The following is a 26,562-nucleotide window of genomic DNA, read 5'->3' on the forward strand; positions in this document are numbered from 1 at the left end:
AAGGGACTTGGAAACAGAGAGAGCTGCCAGTGTATTTCGCAAATCCTGTGCTTAGATGCTGCCTCTTCACACCCAGAAATGACTTCCCCCTGCACCCCCCAAAACCAAGTTTATATATATAATATATAGCAGAGTTTAATCAGACCAGGCTTCCTTTCTTGAAAAACATCTTAGTCAGCATCCTTGTCTTGTTCTCTGGAGCAACGTAACAAACCACGAGCAATGGAATGGAGAATCTTTTTTCCCAGCTTTATTTTTTTTTTTTCCCTGTGAAATGTTATTTTCAAGAAATCACAGTTTTATAAAGTGTCATTCGTTCAATACAAGCTAGTCATTCCATCTCCTTCACCCACGCCAGTCCTTCCCATCCCAAAGACATTATCAGCTTCATCTTGCTTTGCCAACAGTGATTTTTGCAGACTTTCGGAAGGAGCTACATGACAAGAGCCATCTGTGTTTATCACTCCTACTGCTATTTGTCCTCCCAATCCTGAACCGGGGTTCTGTCCTAAAGACTAGTTATGTTGTTATACACAATTTCAGCCAAATTTTAACATGAATAACAAAAAGCTTTCCTGACTTTCGCTTCTGTCAGTATTGCACAGCCAACCTTGATCTGGAAGCTGGACTTCTTATGCTTGTTACAGCAAAAATGACCAGCCAGATTAAGAGGAAACTGTCCTGGCAGCAGGACAGAGTCGAGGAGATCCCAAGCTGGTAGGTAGCAAAACCATGAAAACCCTGGAGATACTCCTGAGAGGAGAACCACATTTCCAGACAGTAAGAAAGCACCAGTGGTTTGTGGGATTAGCCGAAGTGTCTTTCCCAGCTGGCAGGGACTGCCGAGGCCACAGCCCGCTTGTCTGGCCCACTGTCACATAAAAGATTTGTTAGGTGGAAATCTGCAGCCTCGCTTCCTCGCTTGAGGTGGCAGCAGAACAGGACTGAAGGTTTTGGACAAAACGAACAGGATGGAGAGACTGGCTAATGCTGGTGTGAGAGTACAGGAGAACACAGACATCTCCATCTACCCAACAAAGACATTCTGGGTTCACAAGGGTTTACTGCCTTTCACCCCGTCGTGTAGGTGGCCCGAGATTAACGTTAATGCTGTAGATGAAGTGTAAAGCTCAGAAGTCCTGTACACAGAGGGCTGCTGCATCCTGCCCTACTGCTCGGCAGAACTCGAGTCTAACACCGATGCACAAAACCGTTACACCTGTACGTCGAAGCATTTTGCAGACAACAGTGAAAGCCACGAGACGCAGCCTTTGGGGGGGGGGGGGCACAGACCATGCTTTCGTATTGACACATCACCAACAGCGATGCGTCATACTGACACATCACCAACAGACTCTTCTTAGAAACAACCAACAGGTTTTTCTCCTCCCCCCGCTCAGAGGAAGCCCAGGAAGGGTGCCAGGTGTGGGCAGTTTGGTTGGTGCACTGAACATGTGCTTGGGAGCTCCTGGGAACCCTGGAGAGGCATTTTGATTTCTCCTGCACCAAAGCTTACAATTCTTAGTAGTTTATGGCATCTGAAAAAAGAAATCGAGCCAACCTACCCATTCCCCCCACTCCTTCCTGGAAGACATGTGCGTAATGTGTTAATTGTTTACTAAAAAGACTCTTAATGTGGCATTTCAGATATAATTAGGTGCCTGTTGTGGACAATGTATTAAGTGCTTTAGAATAAAAAGTGCTATAAAAACTATACCCATAGTGGTGACAGGTTTAATTTTTCTTCGAGAGTTCCACTTTTTTATTACATCACAACTTCAGTTTTCTGAATAGGGATGTCACTGCCTAGAGTATCAAAACCCGCCAATGTTCTGGGAGACCAAAGGGAAGGATCTCAGTTGTTTGAGGAGCACCGGTCCTCAAAAAGGGAGGCCCAGAGTATAACTTTTCCCAGCTGTTTTCCAAGTGAACTTCACTTGAGAAAACCACCAACATTCCTGCCCCGTTGTGTCCCCCAGAACCAGCGTGGATCTGGCAGGGCCCACCTTGCCTTTTGGGAGCTGTTTCTCTATTCAGCCTGGATGTAGACAGCCCCTGCTCAGAGGCTGCTGCAGTTGCAGAGCCCCAGCACCCCGTCGAGTGACCGTGATTTCCAGGCGTGCAAGGACTTCGAGCAGTCCTGAACAAGTACACTCACAGCTTACACCTCCCTCTGGTTTTGTTCTGGGTTATAGAAGGGCTGACAACACCTGCCTGTCTGAATTTGACCCATGCAGTTTCAGTATACTCCAAACAATTCACAAAATCAGTAAAAAACAGTTCAAAGCTTAAGGCATTCTGGGCCCAGCTGCCCATCCCACTCCGTTAACACATTTTGACGTAAGGGGAGCAGTACGAAGCCTCACGCCAGTCTGTAGGTGCTAGTGAAGACAGGCTGAGCTACACACCACGCAGAACTGAGGCGTTGGCCTCCAGCGGAGGGGCCGAGCAGCCGGCCGGGTTGATAGCTGGGAGTGAGATTTTTATAAATGCTGCAGCAAAATTCAGCCCTTGTCTGAGCTGACTGAGCCACCGCCCCTTCCCCCTGCGGGGGCAGCGGGCTGGACGGGACGGTTCACGCCAAGTCCCAAGTCAGTGGTGGAAACAGGAGGGAGGAATACAACCCCTCCAGCCTGCCCACCAAGGAATACCATGCCCTCCTCCTGCCCTACCTGCCACACAACGTTGGCAGCAGCACCAGCTCCTAAGTCGGGGAGGAGACCTGAAGATGAGAGCTGCAAGCAAAGCTCTTTCTGGGAACAAAGATCTTTTCTGATTCAAGAAGGAAGCGTCTGCGGGGAAGGGTGGGAGGTGAAACCAAGAACCCAGCTAGTTACCGCTGTCATTTTCCCCATGCAAAGGGCTTGAGGTAGAGATGATGCTACCCAAAGCCTACAGAAACGTTAAGTTTTTCCTCCAACTAGAAGGAAGTTAGCCAGCTCCCCTCGGCACAACCAGCCACAGCTGCACTGAAGATACCCAACCTTCTCCTTTGGGCAAGCCCAGCAACTACCGGCTTCACCTCGGAGGCTGAGCGACAAGAGTTCTCATTCAATCCTCCTATTCTCCTGAAAAGCACAATCGCATTCCTCTGAAAAGCAGGAATTTCCACCCACCATTCTCAAGCTCAACCTAACACTCACACCCCAAACAAGTTAATTCCCACTGTTCTGGGGAACATCTAAGCTCAGGACATGTTTTGGAACTGGATCAGAACAGACAGCAGAAGTGAGGCCCGAGAGCAGTGAGCTGAACCGCTATCCTACTTCAGCACAAAACACCAGCAACTGCACTTGGTGCTCCATGGCAGGGGTGGTTGGAAGCTTTTGCAATTCCTTCTTTCAACAAGGTAAAAACCTCCAAAACAGGAACGGTTTCATGGCCTGTTCTCCAGCTGACCGTGTTTGACTCGCCATGTCCAGCTGACGCTGCAATCAGGGGCAAGGGTGCACTGCAGCTCAATACCAGAGTCGGGGACCTCCATGTCGTAGTGAACTGGCTGGCCTTCTTTAGTAACCAGACTGAAAGCAGGGACTGGTATCTGTGAAGCAGAACAAACAGATCTGAGAGGCACTTCAAGTCTCTTTTGGAACAGAATATCCCCCTATCGAACCCAGCAAACAGCTTCCTAACCCAAGAAAGGCTCCTGGAGAGAGGCTTGTATTTGGCAGGAACATCCTAACCTTTTCTTGTAAGAAAATATCTCAGAAACTGGACTAGGTAATGCTCACCCTGCTGCCAAACTGCCTCACCCAAGTGTTTGACTATTGCTGGTGGCTCCTGAACCAGCTACATTTGGGCACCGTGAATTTCTCTGCAGGCTACTGATACTTTGCTTTGTGCTGTCCAAGAGAACAAAGCACACCAAAGACAACCAACACCACTAAAACATTTTCTGGACTTGTGCAAGCTCTTTGTTTAGAGATGATCACCACATTTTACACTCATCTGAGTCACAGTCCCCCAAACACGCAGGAGCTTCTTTCAGGGACTGCCAGAGGCTCACTGTGAGGTTCACTGGAGTCTGCCAGTATCTCCTCCAACCAAAAAGGTTAGAAGCATCACAGCCAAACACAGCTCGTTTCCCTTAGCTGATATTACTGCTCTTGATGAAAAAGTCATATAGTGATTCTTCTTCAGGGAGAGAGGAAAGAATTTATCTTTATAGCCGAGGAGAAGAACTTTTAAGCTGCAGCACGGGCACTTTCTATGATGGAGGTGATTATGGTCCCTATGACAATTAGCAATGGCTTAGGATTCAGAAAACACCTTCTGGTATCACACTCATAACAGCAGCACTAAAGTTATGTTACTACATGTGTCATTAGGATCTCTGAACAGACTTGTGGGTTGCTGGTTTTAAGGAATTACGAGGCTGCATTATGGAGGAAATTGCTTCTCAGACAAAATGCTTTTGTCTCACCTGGCTGCTTATCCCAGTGGCAATGTCTCCCACCTTTGTCCTGTGGAAATCCCTGATGTGTAAATTTTCTCCACTTAGCAACTGGATTTGGATTTTTACTCCTGAAACGCACAAGAGAAGTCATTAACTTCTGCTGTCGGCATAATGACTTCACGGTCCAACACAGAAAAATGGACTAGCAAGGCCCATACATCGAAGAACTTGTTTTTGTCATTAAGCATCTAATTTATGTAGGTCTTTCGCTGAGCATGGAGGCTTGCTGAAGACAACAATGACTCACAGAGCAGAGCTGGATTTAGCAAGAAAGCAGCTGAAGAGATGTATTGATTTGCACAACATGCCCTCAGAATTACTTTGTAGACATTTATAAAGCATATATTCTTGCACATGGCAGTTGCACGAGGCAAGGCATACCAAGCTGAACCAGACTCCACGCGTTCTGCAACTCCTCTGGCTTTTAGTAGATACAGACTTGAGTGCCCTCCACCCATCTACACCCAGGGACAGACTTGGCCTCTTGACAACCCATGTGCTTTTAGGAGGGTCTGTGCTGACACAGCAACTGAAGGGTGAGAAGAGCTCAAAGACTTCATATCCCAGACCCTCTAGATACTGAGAAAATTATACCTGACCATTTATCCAAACTTTAGAAATTCAGACTCACCGTTGAAATAGCTGGGAGTGTCCGTGTGCCGACTGCGGTTCAGCAGGTTGTTCCAGCTGAAGCTCTGTCCATCTGCCTGGCTGTTCCAGGAGTGAATCCCAGAGCTCATAGTGTCCCTCAAGCTATGAGAAGCCTTCATGGAGTTCTGCAGAAGTAAGCACAAGCTTGTCAAAGGCTCCTAAAGAAAACGAGCTTGCGTAAGACAAACATTAAAAAAACCCCAGGAAGAAAAAAGTAGAAATCCACGGGGATCTAAGGCTGGGTCTTGAGTTACTCAACATTTACCTGCCATCTAGAAAAGGCAATGAATAGCAATGCATCAGTTTGCAGACATAATAAGATATTCTCAATAGTCAAATCAATAATCTGCTGAAGAGTTGGATGAGAAAAAGAGGGTTTTATCGTACTGAGTGCCAGGAGAATAAAGCATCAGATAAAATTCTAATGTCAATAAGTGACAACACACAGGAAAAACAGTTAACTGTACATAAACAGCTACAGACCCTACACTGCTGCACTGCTTGGAAAAGTCTGTGCTATCTTAGAGTCAGAGAAGGTCAATCTGACAACATCAGCATTGTGGTAAGTACCAGTCAAACGTCAAATTAAATGTTAGGGTTAGGTATTAGGGGAAAAAAAGAAAAAAAAAAGCAAAGTCACATCCCACGCTGCACACCATGTTGTGTCAACAGCTGAGTTACTGTACAGAACTCTGCTCAATTCTCCTCAAAAAGCATTAGAAGGCTGAGAAGAGGAACAGAAATAGGAAATAAAGATGATCACAGTCAGAAATGACTCCTGTAGATGGCAGGCTACACAATTTTGGACTCTGTGTCTTTGAAAACAACGATCGAAGGCTTATGCCCTTCCCTGGTTCAACAAGCGTTTCTCACTGGTATTTCCTACCTTACGAACACCAGAGACAGAGCAAACAAAATTAATTAAACTTAGTATTTAAGTAACTAGGCTATGTAAGTCATTAGTATGAATGGGTTAAAAGAAGTTCATGGAGAACAGATCCATAGGCTGGGAATCAATACCCAAGATTAGGGTCTCTGTTCTTCTGCCCTATTCTTCTGGTCTTTCCCTAAACATCCCCTGAGTGGCCCTTCCAGGAAGAAGACCCTGGGCTGCTCGGTCCAACTCGGGGCAGCTCCTATGCTCATCACTGCTTCTTCAGTTCCTTTCTTCTGCATAGAGAGGGCCAAGGCCACTGAGATCTTCCCTATTTACACGCTTGATGCTTACTGTGAGTATGCAGTACAGGAGAGCAAGTGGAGGAAAGGGATGCATGCTGGACAGTAAACTAAAGAACAACTACAGTCCTAAGTGTCCCACTGTCCAAGGACAAGGTACTCTCCAGCAAACCGGGTATCAAAAAGCAGCAACAAATGTAAGAAACTCCAGATTTCCACTGGCCACAGGTTCCAGTTTCCCCGAGGAGGTCACCCTGCCACCCCCGACACCCACAACAACACACCCAGCATCCCTTTACACTCACCTTCTCACTGGCATCTGACACAAACGGGCTGTCGATGCTGAGACATGAAAGCATTTGTTCTTGCTCTTCCAGCGAGTAAGGCTGTGAAAGGCTGTTCAAAAACAGTTCTGCAAGCAAAAGGAAAGAGAAGGAAGACATTTCCAGTGTCTCCTTTCATGCCTCCCTGCTCTAATCACAGTTAGTGCAATTAACACCCAAAGCTTCTTCACCATTATCTAATGAACACCGATATCAGTGCTCGCAAAACATGACACACAATTCATCTGCTAAGTAGAGGCTCCGGCCACCACTGTGAAAATAGGGGAACGGAGCCAGAAAGGACAGATGAATTGTGCAGTGACATGCAAAACGCCAGAGACAGGATCAGCACCCAGAATTTCCCAGTTCTTGCCTCTCATGTCACCTAGACCTAGTCTTCACTCTAGACCCACCCACATTATACCCAGAGAGAGGTTGAACTTATGTACCAACTCTTGCAGTAACTTGCCCTGCTAACATCCAGTCCTGACAAGGCTGCTGAAGATTCACAGCCGTTTGAGAAGAACACTGACCCCCAGCACCCCCTAAAATGCCATTCCTCAGATCCAGGACAACAGGTACACTTCGAGACACTTTCTTCCTAGCTTGAAGTTTTCAATTCATTTACAAAAACTAGAAAATATGGGATAAAAAAAGTGAAAGGGGCAACAGAACTGGACTATTACTTCACTGATTTTCACGCTGAATTTACTGCTGGTTTTCAAATTCAGGATTGCTGTTGGTAATCAAATTCATTGGCTGGTGGCTACAGGCTTTCCAATGCCCAAAACAAAACAGTTGCAGACTGATTTTAGCTATACTGCTTCGTTTGACATTTCCCATCCAATAGGCTTATCCCTTTATTAAAAGAATTATGTTTGAAAACCTAAAATTTCAGATGAAGTTGGAATTGCAGACACTGTTTATACGGTGCACAAGTCTGAAACTGGCTGGTTTTGGAGAGGTTCCTGCACCTCTCACAGAAGTTCACTCCACTGTTCAGAGAGAGTAGAAGGAAAACCTGACCACTACCTTTGTGGCATATTTAATTGGTTAAGAACTACTAGTTTTGGTAATTTAAAGGAAGGCTGAGCAATTAGTGTTAACGAGAGAGGAACTATGAACAAAATGACATCCAAGCTCCAAACCCAGAAATAACTGTCAAGAGGCCAGAAGCAAGCAGCTGTATTTTTATCATGCTCTCAAGCAAAAAGCTGAATTCCCTGCATAGCACATCGCTTACCTATTTCCAGCTGCTGAAGCTCTTGTTCTGAAATGGTTGTTGCTCTCTCCGCATGGCCGCAGGTCTTCAGGGGGAGAGGAGTTGAGGAGAGAGGTGGAGGATCCCAGGTCTCGGATAACTCCTTGCACACATTCCAGGGGGTTCCCTCGACCTCCTCTGTTCGCTCCAGAGATGGTGGTGGTAGGACTGGGCTCGCACAAGAAACTTTGACTGGCAATTTTGGGTCAGAACCAGTCTCAGAAACTGGGCTCACCGTGGGGGACAGGGACGTCTGTGGATTGTTCTCTTTGTTCAAAGATAAATGTCTAGGCTCTCTGTATTCACCTTTCCAGGGGCTTGTCACACCTCCCACTACAAAAACAAAAAGCACACAAACATTATCAAATAAAGAAAAGAGAGGTAAAAATTTTCCTTCACAATAAGAGTTTCTGAACTGTGAAATGCCCATCTTCTTCAAAAGACAAAACCAGATCACCTTTACAAATTCTTGCTGTACTACAGAACCTTTCAGCAGGATTAAGTTGAAATAAATTACGGCTAGTCTTGGAGGAAAGACTGGACTAGAAGTATGAGTTCAGGATGCAATAAACCTCTGCTTTCAGTGTGGCTGCATAGCAGGCTCCAGCTCACTAGATGCTGTTGACTCTTCAGCTGAATGAGCCCAGCCACAGCACACACCTTAATAAACCCACATGAAGCACGACATCGCCTGCTTCAAGCAGAGAAGGAAGAGCGAGCATGTGACAGCACACAGGAAATTTTCATTTATTTTGATGAGAAACACCCGGCTGTGGGCAAAAGCTATCAACCCAAAAATATACATCAGTGCTGAAGCCTGTGCAAACGATATCCTGAACAGTAAAACGCACTGATATTTCCCATAGGGCCACTCTGACATAACGAGCAACTGGCCGCTTTACCAGTGCAGATAAGAAGCTTTAGATACAGGACATTGCTACCTTCTTCAAGTGCGACACTGGTCTTAGTTTTCAGCTCAGACGCAGATGCTCTCTGAACAGGCTCTTTCTCTAGACCCATTTTAATAATCTCAGCAGTGAGAGGGTTGCAGGAAGGTGGAATTTCCCTCAGAGGAGGTGGCTCTTTAGCTATCTGTGTAACAAACAGGAAGTGAAAGAGGTTAGACCAGAGAGGCTTCATTTGATTTCAGAAAGGTTCTTCCCACCCTGAGAGTGTTTCCAACTGAAATTACAGCATTAAATGAGAGACCTGAGCAGTAATTTTATTACAGCTGAATGGCTAAAAAGTCACACCCAAGTCATGAGCAGGATACGAAAGAAACAGCCCCAGCATGTGTAATACACAGCAGTCTAGAGAGGCGTAAGAAATGATCAGCTTCCAAGCAAGGTTGGCATCATCTTAGATGTCCAGCTGGCTCTCAGCCAGCCTTCCTGAAATGACTGCTCTCTAGCTAGGTGTAATGAGATTTTTGAGGCTTATTTACCTTTTACTGGAAATATGTTGGCTCGCTTACCTTTAGACAGAGCGGGTGATTGTAATACTGTGTCCAAGGGTGGCACCCGTTAAGCATATGCAGCATCATACAGCAGCTGCTCCAGACATCCACTTTGGAGTCACAGCGCTTTCCCATGACCACCTCCGGGGCCATGTGAGTCTCTGTGCCAGGCACATAGTTCCCTAAAACCATTCAAATGAAAATTCACTGCATGTAAACTAGAGAACTGTTCCAATGCAACTGCTGGGATGACTAAGGCAGCCTTGTTGTCTTTTCAGTTAAGTGAAAAGTTACAAGTCACCTTATAACTGTAAGGTCACCAGTCACCTTAACCCAAAGATCAGCATCACGTGCTGTTATAAGCTGTTCAAAGGCTACATCTCCTTATCAGTCTCATCCCTTACACATACAGTAGGTATAACGCTCCCCTTTCCAGCAAATCTGGGAGGCAAAACATGACCCTCCACTGGTGAGCTCAGCAGTACAAAACATATCCTTCTCTTTCACAGCTGCATGGAGAAGCACTGTAAAGTTTAACTGCTCGAAAGTCAGTGAGGAATTCTGCTTTGGTGGATAACAGGATTCTTCCCCAGCTGCTTAGTGAGGTTACATGACAAGTTTCGATGTGGTTTCTTGCAGGGACAAAACACTGAATGTAGTATGCTGACATAATCTTACAAAAAACACAACAGACTTCTAGACTGGGAGACAAGGACCACTTCCAACCTTAAGTTCATTTAGCTGCCAGTGGGATACATCACAGTAATACCAATAATGCAACACTGTGAGCAATGTTAAGTCTGGAAAATACAGTTGCTTGCAAATTAGCCATATGTAAATGTTCAAAAAGAAAGAATGAGTCAGTAGGGCAATTCTTTAGAATCGCAGCAGAAGATCCTTACCTGTGACCAAGCACTTTCCCAGGCCATCTGGATGAAGGTGAGCAGAGTGACCAAAGTCACACAGAAGAGCTCTGCTTCCATCATCAGACAAGAGCACATTTTCCGCTGGCAATGAGAAGTTTTTCATTAGTCAGTCTCCTTTGTATTATGGTCACCGAGATGGAAAAAAAGTCAAAAGCCCATAGAACTACAGGTTTTTGAGCCCAAACCAAGGTCTATGACTCCTATGGAGTGTCACAGGCTTAAGCAAGTACACATCTAGAATTATCTCTACTTAAAAGCTGCCAATTATCTGCCCTGGACATTCCTCTACCCCAGCAGTGGGGCAGCCTGGGCAAACAGCCTGTCAGATCCACCGGATGACAGAAAGAAAGAGGTGACAGATACGATACGCCCAGCTGTTCAGAACCAAATTCAGCTCAAATCTCAAATGTAGAGCTGAAAAGTCTAGTAAATAACCTTTTGTCACTCAGTAACTTGATCTCCAAGTAGTTGGTGTCTTAAAAAAAAAAAAAAAAAAAAAAAAAAAGGAAGAACAAGGTACCTTAAGTACCATCCTACCTTTTACATCTCCATGGAGAATGTTTTGAGCATGAAGATACTCCAAGCCCTCTAATGCCTGGCCCAAATAACTGAGGGCTCTGTCCTCTGGCAGGCAGCCACTCTGCTTAATTAGCTGACCTAGTGAGCCACCTAGAAAGGAATCCAGAGTCCATGTTAGCTTATCTTTAAATTCTTCCCAGCATCAGCGTTCCTTGTTTCTGATGAAGAAAGAAGAACTGCCAGGTCTGACAGCCCTTATCTTCCACACACGGTCTGTTCCTTTTGTTTATTGCCAGAGCTCTTACTGCCCACAGAAACTGGCCTCTTTGATGAAGCCTTTTGCTTCGTGTCAATTTAACGACGTCGCTTTGTGTCAAAAGCAACTACTCTGTGATACATCAGACACTTCTAGGTGCTACTGATCACCAGCTTGATTCTTCACAAGCTGCATTTTCCACGGTCCTGGCTGGAAAAAGGAGCATCAGGCAATGGAAGCATCCAGGTTTGCTGATACAGTATCCCCCTGTTGCAGCACAATGTGCGTTACGTGGTGCCATGTAAATAAACATGAAAGCAAAAACCAGCACCAGCTGTGTGTTTTAGCGAGAATTTGCAGCTGCTGCTCAAGAGATATACATCTTGAACTGGAGTGAGGCAGGACTGGAAACGATTCCCCCCAAGAAAGACCATTGCTACCCACCAGCAAGGGTTACACATACCCATCCCAACCCGCTCAGGAATTAACACTAGGGACACTCGGGACACATCAAAGAATTAACAGATTTAAAAGTGGGGCAGGAGGAAGAGGAGATCAATGTCCGCTGCATTCAACAGTTACTATGGTGCTTCCATTGTGGTTGTTCCTTTCTTACCCTCCATCAGCTTCATGAAGATGGTCACCCAAGGTCCTTCCTTCACAGCTCCATACAAGGGGACAACTTTAGGACTCGTTATTGCAGCACATGTCGTTAACTCCTCTGCACGGAAGTGTTCAACTTGCACCTAGAGAAACAAAAAAGCACTGAACAAATTTTGTGATGAATCCTGACAGAATCATCCCTCCCTGATCCCTGGGTCAGAACGTCCTGCACTGTTTAACAGCAGAGGCACAAGCATAACCTTCATTAACAGAAATCAGTGAGTACAGCAATAAGTGGGAACACTCAGAACGATTCTGTACAAGGACGACAAGAGTCCTTAAATCCTCAGTGTCTGAGTAAAACTAAGATTTGTCAAAAAAAGATGCCAGGTTGCAATACCTCCAGCTTATGGCTGAGTACTGGTAATCTTCAGGAGGAAGATAATTTCTGTCTCAGTTAAAAAGCTAATACTGACAACTTAAGCATTCTGCTTTCATGAAAGAAAAAAAAATAATCTAAGAACGGAGCGGTACTTGGCAAAAATAAAACCTCCCCAAAACAGCCGGGAATATGAAATATGGCCACAAGCAGTGATTGACACTATCACCTTTCAGGTGGTACTCAGCCTGCACACAAAAATGGTTAAAGAAAAACTTTATTCACTAAGTTTGGCCAAATAAAATAAAACGACAATTTGCCCAAGACCGGAAGGAAAACATGAGTCATTGAGATTCTGATGGGAAAAGGATGTATCATGTTTCTTCACTGTCAGCAATCCAGCTAGAGCTAGTTTTCTTCAATCTCAAGAATTTGGAGAGCAGGTGCTTACAACACCAAGTTTGGTGAAAGAAGGTCAGGTAGTCCCCTTCTAACACGTGCAGGCAGCAGTAATTCCAGACAGTTACTGATGTAAAATGAAATACGTCATACTTAGGTGTTCAACTTGCATGTTAGAACTCGCTGGTTTAAGACTTTGGTCTGAGAAGATGTATTTCTGATCTACAGAAGTATCCTTTGAAATCCTCCAGTAATTAGGAAAAAAAAATGGTAAGTTTGAAAGATTTCAGCTTCTCCTACTCTCATGTCTTTCTTTTTGGCATTACCGTTCCTCCTTCCTGAAAATATACCCCACTAGTAACAGCTATTTCTCCTAAGACTGTGTATTTGCAAAATGAATAATAAATTTAAGTAGTTACATACTGTCAAAAAACAAGCTAGTCATGTTGCCACAAAATTCCACATCTAAAATGTGAGGATAAAGAATAGGAAATAATTTTCTACATGCTTTAAATATGTTTGCTGCTATATAGCTGACAAATGAAATGGTTAAAAAACTGGATAAGCTGACTTAGTCTTGCCACTTACATCTTTCCACAGGCAATACATCAAGTTGAGACCAATGTAAACAAGAAAAAGCAAACTTTTTAAATTGGAAAATGCAAGTTACAATTATTTTTGCATATAATATATTTGTACTCAAGACAAACACTTCCCACACACTCACTGAAGTTTAATATTAATCTGAGAAACATTAGTTCACAGAGGTGATGAAACTATTCAAGTGTTAAGTTCAAACAAAATAGTTTACATCCTCATCATCTACTTGCATTATCACTGTGCCTTCACCTCTGAGGCCCCGCCCCGGCTGCCTACAAATCAGTACCCTGACTCAAGTTATATTCCACACGCTTCAGACATTGTGTGACAATGGCATCTCTTGGTGTACAACAGATTATGATGCCAGCTTCTGGACAAATACACATCCTCTGCGGCATCTGTAACAGAACCACCTCGTTACAACGTGCCAGTACTGCATATGACACTCACTGAACAGATGAAAGCTTTCTCTAAGTGCTTACTGACTGCCTGATTTTTTTCCTGCTTTATTCCTTTTTCAACATAGACACACCTGCCATGTCACCATTTACACTAGACGTGTTTTAAGATGAGAACAGTTAGATAAGCCGTTTCTCCCCCGCAGTCACTAGGAATGCACTTACAATCTTCCTGAAATCGCTGCTCTCTTGGTCTGTCTCAGCACAAAAACCAGGATCCCTGGTAGCACACTTTGAAGGCCAAATGAACCTATTTCTGGCTGCTAAGCTTGACCCTCTGTGCACATACAGGTTCTCCATCTCCTTCTTCTCTCCATGCCATCACCTTAAAGTTTTTCCTTGGACATAACCCCAGCAGCATTTCACTGTGACTGTACAATAAGGTACCTACAGTCCATGTAGCCAGAAGAAGACTTTTTTCTCCATATGCCTTTTTGTGTCAGGAAACCCACCCTTTCTCACACATAATCACCTTTTTGGCAGCACACTGAAATCCCGTCTGTTTGTCCTCTATTTTGTATACTTCTCCAAAAGAGCCAATGCCCAAAGAACCGTGACACTTGGTCCAATGAACCTCTTCTCGGTACTCATAATCCACTGGCTTTAGCTTCTGGAAGTTAAAATCAGAAAACAAGATGAAGCAAGGAAAGAAAAACTTAACTGTTGAGCTCCACAGACAGAGACCAACATTTTCAGAAAAAGCACAATGATAGATATGGCCCTTTCTAAAATCCCTGTACAGAATTACTTCTGTAATTGAGATGAAACAATACAGGAGGATCTATTTGATTTCTGTGGGCTCTGTTTGATCTAAATGAGTGCACCCCATTGTGGTAAAGAAAGGCCACCAGTATTTGGATAGCTCTAGAGTTCCAAACTATTCCCTTCACATGCAGGACATAGTTAGGAAGCTAAATCCTACAAACAAAACAAGATTCACATAACTAAATGTAGACATCTATGTGTGAGCTAAACCTTTTTTATAGTCAGAGACTGAGATTGTGCCTTAGGTCTCAGTGTAAATATATTCAGGCAGGTAAGTGACACCCTGAACTCCACTGACAATACTGACAGGGTCACACTGATTCCAGAGAAGAGTCCTCTAAGAGCAGTTTAATGTGGCAAGAGAGGACTGAATCCAGAGGAAATGAATCATGCCTCTAAGATCTACATGCATTTGCTCTGCCCAAGCCCTGAGATTGGCAAGGGACAATGGGCGAGCTGCTGGCTTCCCACCAGAGGCAGCGGAGACGCTTTGTGCCCCTTCACCATCTACATGTCCCTGGTTTCTGTCTGTGTCACAGTCCAGGTCGTCTATAGCCAATAAAACACTGCAGCCTGTTCACCTGCACGGCCTGGCTTCTCTCACAGACAAACAGAGGACATGTTTGAAGACTGACTAAGCACAGAAACACTTCTCTTAGACAAGCAGACATATTTTGTGAATGAGAGAACAAATTAAAGCAGGGCTTTATAGCCTTCAAAAACCAAACCCGCATCTGTAACTGGCGGTCTTCAACCATATCAAGAACCATTCAGAAAACGCAGTCTTGTCACAGAAGCTAGCACATGGATGCAGATTCTCTCTCTTCTGAAGCCCAGGAGAAACTCTGCCTTCCATGACACTAGCGCGCAGGGTCAGAAGATCACCTCATTAAGTAGCACGCCTTCGTTTTCATCTGCTTCATGGAATTGTTCCTTCGGGTCCAGGCCACCTCCTCTCCACGTCTTGGCTAGGCTGGCTAAATTTTGTGGTTCACCGAGACTCACGCTCCCCTTCAAGGCGTCCACCAAGTATTCTTCCACAGAAATCTTGTCCGAACTGGTTTTCATGGACTGGTTGATGCATTTGGGGAAACTGTAGTCGAAGTTTAGGCCAGATAAGCGATGCTCGCTGTCCTGATAGGTGAGATCACCATGCAAGTACGTCTCCAGAGCATTATGTTTCATGGCATGCAGGGGACTGTCCAGATGTGGGAAATGAGGGGGTATTATGTTGTAGGGAAAAGGATGGAGAGTTTCAGGCTGTGGAACACTGTCCCTCTGATAATGCCGTTTCCAAACATGATTAAGGCACTGAATAGGGCTTATCAACTTGTGCAGTTCTGTTTTGTATTGGCTCCTTGGTGAATGGAGTTTGCCCGTGGACAGAACTTTCTCAGGTTTCTCAAATGGCAGCGGATCATAGACCAAGTCCTTGTTAAATTCTGAAACCCAAAAGCTGTTTCTGTAAAGAATATTTTGGTGTGATTCATCCTCCTAGAAAACAAAACAAAACAACTGAGCAGGAACCTCAATATAGGCACCCAAAATTCAACCAAGAATTGTTAGGAGTTTGCAGGGGTCCCAACAGTACAAAAGGAAGGCTTAAGGGTTCTCACCTGGACGGGAATTGGGGTGCAGCTCTCTTGTTCTGGAGTTCTGGGACCTCGCCTGCCAGCAGCCATTGTTTGTATTTTCAGCTTGGATCTTTTCTTGTGACGTTTCTTTTTCGTCTTACCACGATGCCTCCCTCTCCAACAGGTAGGTGCCATCTTCCCCTCCGTTGCATGGGCCACATTGTTAGGGATTTGATCGAGACTGTCTGACCGGCTATTGGAAACCAAAATGCATGAAGTCTCTTAGATCTGATGGTGAAAGCACACCTCCAGTGAACAATTATGACCCACAGAACAAGAATTAGGAATTCTGCCTTCTGAGATTTAAAGCATAGAGAACAGTAACATAACTTCTTGCCTTCTAATATGTAGCATTTTTAACTTCAATATCAAGGCAGAGCAGTATATCTGACATTGTAAGAAAGAAATACGGGGGGTGTGGGGGGAAACAAAGCATTAAATCTCCCAGGATTTGCAAATTCTGCAAGGAACAGCAAGACTAGACAGCAAAGTAGAGGGAAAAAGCACTGAATGTCTCCAGGTTTCTTTGAGACAATTTGTGTCTATGATTTATAGTGAACACAGAGATTATATATAAATGTAATCTATTTTAGAAAATTGCTAAAATTAATAAAAGTGCTCATAAACATCTGCTCTATTTGAAAGAAAAATAGGCTTTACACCAAAGCAAAGGGATGACTAAGTGCACTTAAATAAAATAGCTTCAGAAAGCCAGAATGTTCTGGCATGTAAAGCTCAATACTACAATATGATTTCTAGGAATCACACATATACAGACCAGCACTAGCCAGCATGCCAACCAGGGGTGTGTACAAAGAGATGCAACTCTCAAGAGGAACATTTGCTTGCAGTTATTCAATACCAATCACAGTAGTTGGATTTTTTAAATCAAGTTTTAAGAGAAAACAGGATATTTGATCTTCAAATGAAGAAATCATACTTGTTCTGTTGATTCAGAACAATGATGATATATTCGTCTGCCTTTACTGAGCACAGGCAGCATTCCTCTCTCCAGCTCCTCCTCCTGTTTCAGTGCACCACTGAGTGCTGAAAGATGCAGTACGAGTTCTAGGTGATGGCATTACCACACTGCCTTGAACCTGAACGTATAGCTGGTGTGCATTCCACATAAACTCCGTAAGAAATGGCTCACTCTGCATGTCTTCAGTTGGTTCATGGGAGAACATCATAAAGTCAGTGGGCAATGTCAAACCTCACAAGGCCAGATTCAGTGTCTGAAAGCTGTCAGAAAACAGGCAGTACCGAATTCTATATCCCAGCCACCCACTTCAGAGAGTGCTGGAGCTGCTTGATAAAGCTCCAGTATGTGTCCCATAGGGCACATATTCTTCATGAAGAAAAAGTGGCTCACCCCCGATGACTTCAGGAAAGCAAGTCCCAGGCCTCCATTCTTCCACTGCAACGTTACTCCCCGTTTACCACTCTCAGCTTCTCCTCACAACACTATTCTCTCATCCCCTTTTGTTTATCCTCCCCAGAAGAGAAGAGGTTCCTTTTTCTCAGGACTACTTCTAGCAGCAGCCCGTTTCCCACAACTTCCCAAAGAGAGTAGTGTGACATGGTTTCAAAAGCATCAGGACAGTTCAGTTTAAAAAGACTGAAAATTTTCCCTTGGATCCTTCTACTTCAAGCCCATGAACCTCAAAAAAATCACTCAGTCATTTCAAAACAGATTTGACCACCCAGAAATAGAGGCAGAAAACTACAAGGGCCAGTAAATCAGCAGCCATTGACAATAAGACACTGCAAGGTGTTTCAAGTGGTTTTGTGCTTAAACTTATGTTTTCTCTTAACACAAAAAGGTTTTGAGGAAGATGTCTGGGGAAAGACACACCCTTCCCGAGCCTCAGACAGAAAAGCTAATTCAGACAGGAGTGCTTTTGGAAAAAATATTGTAAGCACACAGATGCAGGGTGATTTGGAACAAGTCAGCACCCACAACAGCGAAGGTGGGTACTCACGTTCAGAGGTCTCTCACCTGTAACGCTTACTATGAGCAATAAAGGATCTCTCTGATAAAGTGGGGCTGAACTCCTGACTGTTTTCACCTGTGTGAAAGAAAACAGAATCATCACGTCTTCAGTATCAGGCCGAGTCTCTCCTAGTAACAACTGGACTAAGAAACAACTCTACCAGCTTGCTAAATCAGTGATCCAGACAAATCACCAAACAGTCGTGCCACATCACCCACACCATGTTCCTCCTCCCCCAGCATTACACAGCTTCCCAGAACTGCAGTCTCCTGATCCCCCAGCTCTTTCCCCGACAGCTTTATTTTGTTTTACTTCTCTTTTCCCCCCCTCTTTTTAAAACACCTTTCAGAAGTCAGCCAAGAACAGATGACCCAGCAGGACACAGATTTATAGTCAAAGCAGCTAGGTGCAATGGCCACATGCTGTTCTGTTATTTATGCTTTATTCAGTGGATGCTGCCACATTATTATGAGATTTCATGAGCTTCCTAAATAGAGACTGGGATGTGTCACCAATTCAACTCCACCCCACTTGGGATTACAAATAGATTTCATCTCAGCTCTCCAGGAGTGCTAAGCGAGTGAAATCTCATACTGCATTACACATTCCTTTTTCTCAATGAAGAGCAGACCGCCCTGCTACTTACATTCTGCTTGGGCAATAATAGAAATTGATGCACAGCCTCCTTCTGTTTCTTCTTTTGCTGTTCCTTTGGTAATTACATCATTCAGGATTTTCCACTGACTGTGAAAGATAACCTTCTCTGAATCTTCTACTTTGCAAACACTGCTCTGCTTTTCACTCACTGTCTCCTTCAGCCCCTTGGTAGCTGTGAGCTCCTTCTTGTGCTTGACGGGTGGATCAGGAGCTCCTTGACACGTAATTCCCATCACTGCCATTTCACAGGTTCAGAGGGTCACTGAATAGGAACAAAAAAACCAAAGCAAAACACTTGTCAGAGTACTTCACAGGCAGAAACAGCTTCAAGTTCATGAGAAACAGGAGGCTGCTGAAGGTATCAGATTACTAAATCAAACCAAGTTCCTACCCAACCTCTGAGCATGGAGCTGAAAAAGAACTGAAGATTGCCAGCTCTCCATCCCTGACTTGTACCATCGAAGAGCTGAGTAATCAACGTTATTCTCAGTACTAAAAATATGAGACCACACAGGTTTCAAAGGGAAATTTATTTCTTGGTATATTCTATTAGCTTAAATACAAACAGTGAAACCATATAGAAGAGGGAACTCTCGTATCACTGAACAGGAAGAATATTCACATCAAAAAAAAGAAAAAAGAGAAGACATGAAAGATTTTCTCCTAGAGTGCACCTAGGAGAAATTACCTGGTGCTCTCACACCACATAAAACAACCATAAAATCCTGCTAATTGCTTTCTTCCTTGTACTCAGTCACCCTCAAATCCATTTCTCATTTTTCCTTCCAATGAAACAAGGCTAGGCAATCAGCCTGCCCATCCATAACTCCTCCCTCGCTTCCCTTCCTTCCCCTTCATTGCCAATAACTTTTGAAATCCTTGGTCAAGCCGACAAAGTAGAGCTCTTACAGTGTATGGGATCAATGCAAGTTGGTGTTGGACAGAGGACAGTGATGGTGCTGGAAAAGACGATCCCCTCCGCTTGGCAGCAGCTGGCGAGTCAATCAGCACGGGCTGCTAGCTGACCAGTTAGCGTAAATGTAGCTCCAAACAAGTCCCAGCACATGCCAAATCTTGGCCAATTGGCAGCGCAGAGGAAGGTGGAAGGGAGCCAGGGGTGGAAAGGGAGAAGCATAAAGCAGCATGGAAGCAAGGCATTGCGGGACAGGACAGGGGTTTATTGTGGGGTGAAAATCAGGAACGTGAGAGTCAGGAGGTCCCTAGAACCACACTGAACACGAGCCCACAAGAAATATGGCTTTGGTTTAGGCCCTGATCCCCTCACCTTGGGTTCCAGAAAAGTTAGAACAGTTGTTTTAAACCAGAATATGCTCTATTGCCCCTTGACTGTAGAGGTCACTTCCTTGTGCCAGTCCTCTCATAGCTCAAGGGCAAAATCTTAAAACGAACACTTCCATCATTAAACAATCCATGAAAATTCAGAAATCTTAGCAGACACATACAGGTGTTAAGTACCACAAACCCAGTATAAGACGAGGAGGAGGGACATTTGAACCGAGGCCAGCAAAAACAAGATCTCAGAACTATTACAGGAGCACATCTTTGACGCTCATCAGTTTAAATCTGCACCATGGATTTTCTTTTCCTTTTTTCTTTCTTTTTTTTCCATGCCTTGACAGCACCTGGGACAACAGGACATTTACTCTAACAGGCTCCTGGCAACGCACAGATCAATCAGTAAAATGACAAAACTAGTGGGTGCCCCGTGCCTAAAGGACCACCGAGGAAAGGGGAAGGGAGCCCTTTGGGAGCCAAGTGCACGAACCTTGGTGTGATGTGTAAATGAGTCACCTAACAACCTGGAAGGTATACAAGGAAAGTCAACAATGACCACATTCAGCGGCTAAACAGAGAACAGCTGCTGTGCAAAAGAAATGCTGATGACAGTATCCCACTCATTACGCCCATCCCGCTCCCTCTCCTCTACAGAAATTATGTCAAATCTCAGTGCTGTAAAATAATCCCTTGGAGCAGCAGAAAGAGAGCCTGCCAGATGACTAACCCAAGCCACCAGTGACCAAACTGACAAGTTCAGAGCTATTTTTATACTCACTCTCTCCTGTTTTGCATTAACTCTGTCTCTCCTTGCCCTCCCCTCACCTTCAAGGACCTTCAAGGTCTGCAGCGCAAACCCATCCCATCGCCAAAAAATACATAATTCTGCAAGTCATTCCTCAGCTTAGTTAAAAGACAACAGAGGGAAGGGAGAAGCAAAACTGCAAGTCCTTGTCGCCCTCTGAAATGGAAAAGAATAACAAGGAAACATTACTGAGATTAAGGTCAACAAAGCACATACCTCACTTGCTGACTGAAAAAAACCCAAGAGGTAGCTATTGTAAGCAACGTCCTCTAACCCAGCAGCCGCCAGCGCTCAGACAGTTTAATGTGTGACTCAGGTCTACAAGGCTGTGTAGGCACAGAAGCTGCAAGCCCAGCCCAGTTTAACTGTTGCTGCACAATTTTCAGGTCCTCATAAGACTCAAAACCCCAATTCTTTTTATGGTACGTACAACAAAGCATAGTTGGCAGAAGTGATTTTAAAAAAATAATAATGAAAACTTTTAAATAATTTTTGAAGCAACTTCTCTTGAAGCTACACATTGAGAACTGAACAGGCTAGATTCACCTCTGTGCACTTGGAGGAGGCAGCAATCCAGAGAGGTGCAAAGCATTCCTAAGCCCCATTAATTTGGATGTAGGCACTTGGTCTCTCAGGCCCAGGCCCCGTGCGCAGCCCTTCTCAGGGAAGCTCTAGATAAAAGGGAGCGTTGGGAGCAGTAACTGGGTACCTCAGGTTCCACGGCAAGACCACTAAGAACAGGATTTACCCATGTGAGACATGCTGGAGCTGCGGTTTCAGCTGCCTATTTACTCGCCACTGCTCCAGGATGAGCACAGCTTCCTGTCCAGACATAAGTTATGTACGTGCAACGTGAGGAGCTTCAGGTTATTGAGCTGGAGGGTGGTTGTTTCATATCCCAAACTGCTTCTCTGGTTTTCCAAACCTCCTCTCCCTCATCCAGGTCACTCAGACTCATCTGTAATTCTTGATTTCAATATCCCTGACTTTCTTCCTTCTGTAGATGTATGTATGGGCTCATTATTTTCAAGGAAGAAAGGGGAAGTCGGGTAATAATGCAGTAGATAAAAGTGAATACTACACTCCCAACCCACAATGGGCTTCTGCTAGCAGCGTTAAAGACTACTTGCTCCTTATCTTCACTAAGGTTTTACACTCACCTCTGGTTAACTAATGTTAGTTCTCACTGCTGTAAAAAAGAAAGTGTGATTTGACAGAATGAAAGCCAAACACAGTATCAGTTGTGCTGTGAAGGCACTGGTCCGGTGGCAGTGGCAAGTCCTCCCTCAAATAATGTCTGTGCTCCTGTGAGAAACTAAGATACTGGATAAGGTCATCTGAGACTTGTGGGGAGTCAGAATTAAGGAGACACTCAAACGTTATTAATATACGAGATAATAACCATGTGCTTTCTGCTCCTTTAAAACCTCCTCCCTTCACCCTTCTCTAAACAACTCCCTCTTCACCCTCTTCAGCTCTTCCATCTCAACTGGCAGGGACCTTAAAAGAACATTTCTGTGTTTCACAAAGTTATTATGTATATAGAAAGAGAGACTCATAGCCAGAAAAAAGTAATGCAAATAGCACTCCAGCACTAAACCACTCTGCAGCATGCCATAACACAGGATCCTACTTGGTCTGCCTGGGTCAAATCTCCCTTGCCAATGGCTTTTTGGAGAATTTCAGTTAACATTTGTGGAGAAGCCCATAGATTTTGTTAAAAAAGACCTGGGAAAGAATACACATAAAACTTCCTAAGTCAGCTTCAAAGTATGCAGATTTCTTCTCCTAGTCTGAGTGCGAATGTTCAGCAGCAGTTTCACATTGACATTTAGTTTGAAGAAAAAAAAAAAGAAAAAAAAAATCGTGTCTCGGTGAGGTTTCCCACTTCCTTATTGAGAAGAGTTTTATGAACAATGCATTAACTTAGGTTAGCCTTCTCTTTTGCAGCTGCTACTGCTTTATTAAAACAACACAACTAGCATTTTAGCAATGTTTCTTTGCTGACCACTACAACAAAGCAACAGCTGGGAAGAGCCGGGAATGTATGCATCACTAGAGCAGGGAATGTCAGCTGAGAAGAACATACACCTTTTGGGGACCTTCCAGTCCTAACAACTGTCGGTAAGTGCTCCAGAAAGTGCCCAGTCTGCAGCCAGAAGAACCTCTCCAGAGTATTAGCTAGAAAATCATCAAACATTGCAAAAAACACATTTCACCAAAGAAAAAAAGGAAGATGACACTTGTTAAAAAAATGAATCATGCTAAAGATCTGGTTTGTGGCCCAAGGAGTAGATATATATGTACAACCCCTTCAGAGCCCAGGCACCACTTCCCTTTGTGCCTGCCTCCTCGCCACTGTCCTTCTTGCTTGGATGCTATCGATGAGCTTCCTTGCCTGCCCACGTTTCAGATGGAACTGAAATTAAGACGGTTCCGTTTTCGGCTCTGTCAGTTTAAGGCATATTATTGCAGCATGGGCCTGGGGTGGTTATTTAAACAAGCTCAGTGCTGTCAGCAAGGAGAAGTTTCAGTTTGTGTCAAAAGGGACTTAAAAAAAAAAGAAAAAGTTGTAGCACTCAACACACACCCCTACCTTAAAACACACTTAAAGCCATTCTAAGTTAACATGCTTAACAGAAAAAAAAGACTTCCCTTGCGTATCTAAGAGTTCCAAAGTAAAAATAAATAGAATGCCTGACTGATTAATATACTGGTGAGTCAGATCACCAGTTGCTATTCCAGGATGCTCACAGCCTTCACCTCCTTTTCTCTAACCGGTGTTATCCATTCGTCCGTACAAGGGGCTCCTCTACAATCCTGTCTGGTTCCTCGCGGTCTCTCGTGTACTGTCAAGTCCTGCTGCACACAGGTTTACCTGAAGATCACGGGGTAAAGCTAAACTCCGACCTAAACCACCACCCAACTGCCCGTTTGAAGGATTTCACTATCAGCCTTATGTTCGTAAGTTATGTTACAAATGAGAGTAAGTATGTAAACATATTCTTTAAAGTGGTTTGATAGTAAATACTTCAAAATCCTGTTTCAGCCATTTGTGTTGCTTACTGTAAACATCAGGATAATGAGCTTCAACCTTCTCTTTAGTTGCCAGACATTAGTATCCTGCCATAGTTTGGTTACAGAGTCTGTAGGAAAATGTTTGACTGAGTTTAACCATCAGCAGAACTTCTGAAAGTATCTAAACACACCTATCTTCATTTCCTCAAGTACAAGCCTGAGTACAACTCACCCCTTAACAATTCTTTTCATGTTGTTGAACAAAGATATAAATAACACCATTTGCCCAGAGTTTATAAACATCACCGCAACCCCATTCATTCAAAGAAGTGGCTAATTTTTCCAAACTGCTTTCCAAGCAAGTATAACAGAAAGCATCAGAACAAACTTCAACCTGACAAGGTTCTACCTTGCAGTCCGGCTTAGCTGTTCTTGCGCAGGCTTTCAGGACACTGCTTAACGACATCCTGGTTTTTAAGACCCATTTGTGGAGTGAAGCTATTTCCTAAATTATAACAAGATGATATAATAAAGCACCTAAATGGACAACTTCCAACAATAACCACAAACACACATTAAAATCAATTCTGCCCAAGCAGTCAGGACTGAGTTTTGATCAGATACTACTATATATTGCTTTGCAGCTTTGAATTTTCAATCACATTTATAAAATGCCATGTAATTCTACAAGGAAGCAGTAAGGCTCAAATGCCGGGCAAAACCAAAAGTTTAGTTAAATTAAGTATAGATAGAAGCATCCCTATGTAATCTTAATTTATGATTGGTCCTGCAAATTCCATTATGATGATTTTATACTATAAAGTAGAAATATGAACTGACCGGAGCAGTTGCTGACTGTCCAGCCTGAGCAAACTCCCATGAGACAAACTCCTACATTAAGTGCAGAAGAGAATTAATTGCCTTTCAGACAAGCCGAGGTCCATGTTCTTCAGGGCCCAGGGCCCTGATGTCACTACACTGTCAGCAGTAAAGCCCAGTCTCCTACAGACTGTAGGCCCCACATGGCCCTCACAGGCCTCCTTCTGGTCCCATGTACCCTCGTGATGTCGCTTCCCCAGCATCTCCAGACCCTTTCCTAACTCAGGTCTCTCTCACTCTGAGCCAGCAGCTCTTCTGGAAACTTAGAAACCTTTCTGTCTTCCAGACCTCTACCCCTCTGTCTCCACCAACAGATCTGACTGACACTTGTCAGCAAACTTCAAAAGTCACAGAAGAAAAGTTAAAGAGACAGCATGGTCTCGTTTGCCTCTTAGCAGTCAGAGTAATAATCAGACACCACATCGCTGTTACAATAAAAGCTCAGCTCTCCCTTCTCACATTTAACACGGAAATAAGAGTCGGGACAGACAGCAGTAAAGTTCATTAACTCCAGTGATGTTGGATCAGGCCCCACAAATCCTTTAAGTTTTTTGGTTGTTATGTGTTTGTTTGTTATACTCCTTCTTCACAGCATGCTACACAAAGATTCAGTCTCTTAGAGCAGTTAAAATTTAATAGTTAATAGCAAATGACTCATTCCAAAGGAATCTAGCGGCTGTGCCAATAACAGATTTTAACTTAGTTAAAATGCAATAAAGCAGCACGCTACAGACACAGATTTCAAAGCCCAATTCGATTATTCTCATCACTAATGTCACAGCAACTAAGCTGCGAGTTATTACTCATAGAAGAGTTCAGAAAGCCAGTTGAAAAAAGAAATTTAGACGGTGTTTATGGATGCTAGTTTCAGATTGCTGCTTCTTACATGTGCGGAGCACTGAACACATGTTTCTAATGTAACCGATTAAAGCAGACAGGAAGCATCTGAGATCAACCACAGCAGCAACTTATTAATCAGCAAAGAAGCATTTTAACCTTTTGCCAGAAAAAAGAAAAAAAAAGAAGTCACGTCAAAGAGAAGCGCTATGGCTAGATGCGAGAGGCGAGCAGCCAGGCAGTTTAACTGAACTTCAGATCTTATTCAGTTGTGTATTTGGATTAGCTGATCTCAGGCCTGCCGCCTCCTCCCCTCCCCGGGGCCGGGGAGCGCTTCGGCAAGCGGCACCCAGCAGCACCCAAGGGACACGGCAGAGTCTGCGGCTTCACCTCTTCTCGCCGGCGGGTGCTCCGGGCCAGGCGCGGCCGGCGGGGGACCGGGGAGCTCAGGAGCCGGGAGCGGAGCTTCCGAGCAGCAAAGTGACACCCAGGCTGTGACCCCCCCGGAGGGCGGCTCAGCGCTCTGCGGAGAGGCCGCTGTGTGCGGCGAGGGCGAGCGGCTGCAGCGGCGGCGGGAGGAGCCCGTTAGCCGGCAGGTACCGCTCAAAGCTCCCCGCGGCTCCCGGGCGGCCAGGGGCCCTTCCCGCGGCGGGCTGCGGCCGGGCCGGGCTCCCTCCCGCCGGGGCCGGGCAGCGAGCGGCGGGCTCCCTCACACCCTCCTCCCGCCGGCGGCCGCGGAAGCAGCAGCAGCAGCGCCGGCCGGCAGCGGGCTCCGCCAGGCCCTGCCGGGCCGATGCGCTCCGCAGCTCCCGAGCCGACCGCCGCCCCCCGGGTCCCGGGTCCCGGCCCCGCTCCGCGCCCCCCGAGCGGCCGCACCTACCGCTCAGCCCGGCGGCGCGGCACAGCCCGGCCCGGCCCGGCGCGGCCCCTCCGGCCTCCTCAGCGGCGCCCCGCTGACAGGCGGCGCCCCGCGCCGGCCCCGCCCCCTGTGGCCGCGCAGCCAATCACCGCCCCGCCGCGCCGCGTGACGTCACCCAGTGCCCGCCCCCGCCCGCCGCGCCCCGCCCCGCCGCCCGCCCGCGCCCAACCCCCGCCGGTTCCCCCGGGCGCGGCGCGGCCCCGGCGGGCGGGGGCAGGGCCGGGGGCGGGCGGCGGGCGGGCCCGGTTTCCCAGAAGCGGGCGGGGCTTCCTGCCGAGCAGTCCCCGCCCCCTCC

The 26,562-nt window shown here is 45.3% G+C and overlaps 1 protein-coding gene across 4 annotated transcripts; it reads right to left on the reverse strand.

Moving 5' to 3' along the window:
* Positions 1 to 231: 231 nt before the first annotated feature.
* MAP3K14 (mitogen-activated protein kinase kinase kinase 14) lies at positions 232 to 26,329 on the reverse strand. 4 transcript variants are annotated; one of them, XM_074849194.1, is made up of 16 exons: positions 26,229 to 26,329; positions 18,503 to 18,775; positions 17,862 to 17,931; positions 15,845 to 16,055; positions 15,114 to 15,722; positions 13,936 to 14,073; positions 11,641 to 11,770; positions 10,787 to 10,918; positions 10,226 to 10,330; positions 9,342 to 9,505; positions 8,809 to 8,959; positions 7,850 to 8,200; positions 6,589 to 6,695; positions 5,088 to 5,232; positions 4,424 to 4,524; positions 232 to 3,541 (listed from the first exon to the last, which is right to left on the reverse strand). In XM_074849194.1, exons 2-16 carry the CDS (start codon positions 18,753 to 18,755, stop codon positions 3,377 to 3,379), a joined length of 2,832 nt encoding a protein of 943 aa, XP_074705295.1. In that variant the 5' UTR covers positions 18,756 to 18,775; positions 26,229 to 26,329; the 3' UTR covers positions 232 to 3,376. The 4 variants fall into 4 exon arrangements, with proteins under 4 accessions (XP_074705295.1, XP_074705298.1, XP_074705297.1 ...); XM_074849197.1 differs by lacking the exon at positions 26,229 to 26,329 and adding an exon at positions 25,739 to 26,208; XM_074849196.1 differs by lacking the exon at positions 26,229 to 26,329 and adding an exon at positions 20,831 to 26,208.
* Between the last annotated feature and the right edge of the window lie 233 nt (positions 26,330 to 26,562).

This window comes from Strix aluco, chromosome 24 (genome assembly GCF_031877795.1).
Source record: "Strix aluco isolate bStrAlu1 chromosome 24, bStrAlu1.hap1, whole genome shotgun sequence".
In the NCBI taxonomy this organism is placed as follows: Eukaryota; Metazoa; Chordata; class Aves; order Strigiformes; family Strigidae; genus Strix; species Strix aluco.

Bases quoted from the DNA above. Each gene is read 5' to 3' on its own strand.
- MAP3K14 (XM_074849194.1), bottom strand. From the start codon at position 18,755: ATGGCAGTGATGGGAATTACGTGTCAAGGAGCTCCTGATCCACCCGTC. The intron at 10,919-11,640 runs GTAAGAAAGGAA...ATTCCTTTCTAG, and splicing joins CTTCATGAAGCTGATGGAGG to GTGGCTCACTAGGTCAGCTA. The intron at 8,201-8,808 runs GTAGCAATGTCC...TTGTTTTTGTAG, and splicing joins CAGTGTCGCACTTGAAGAAG to TGGGAGGTGTGACAAGCCCC.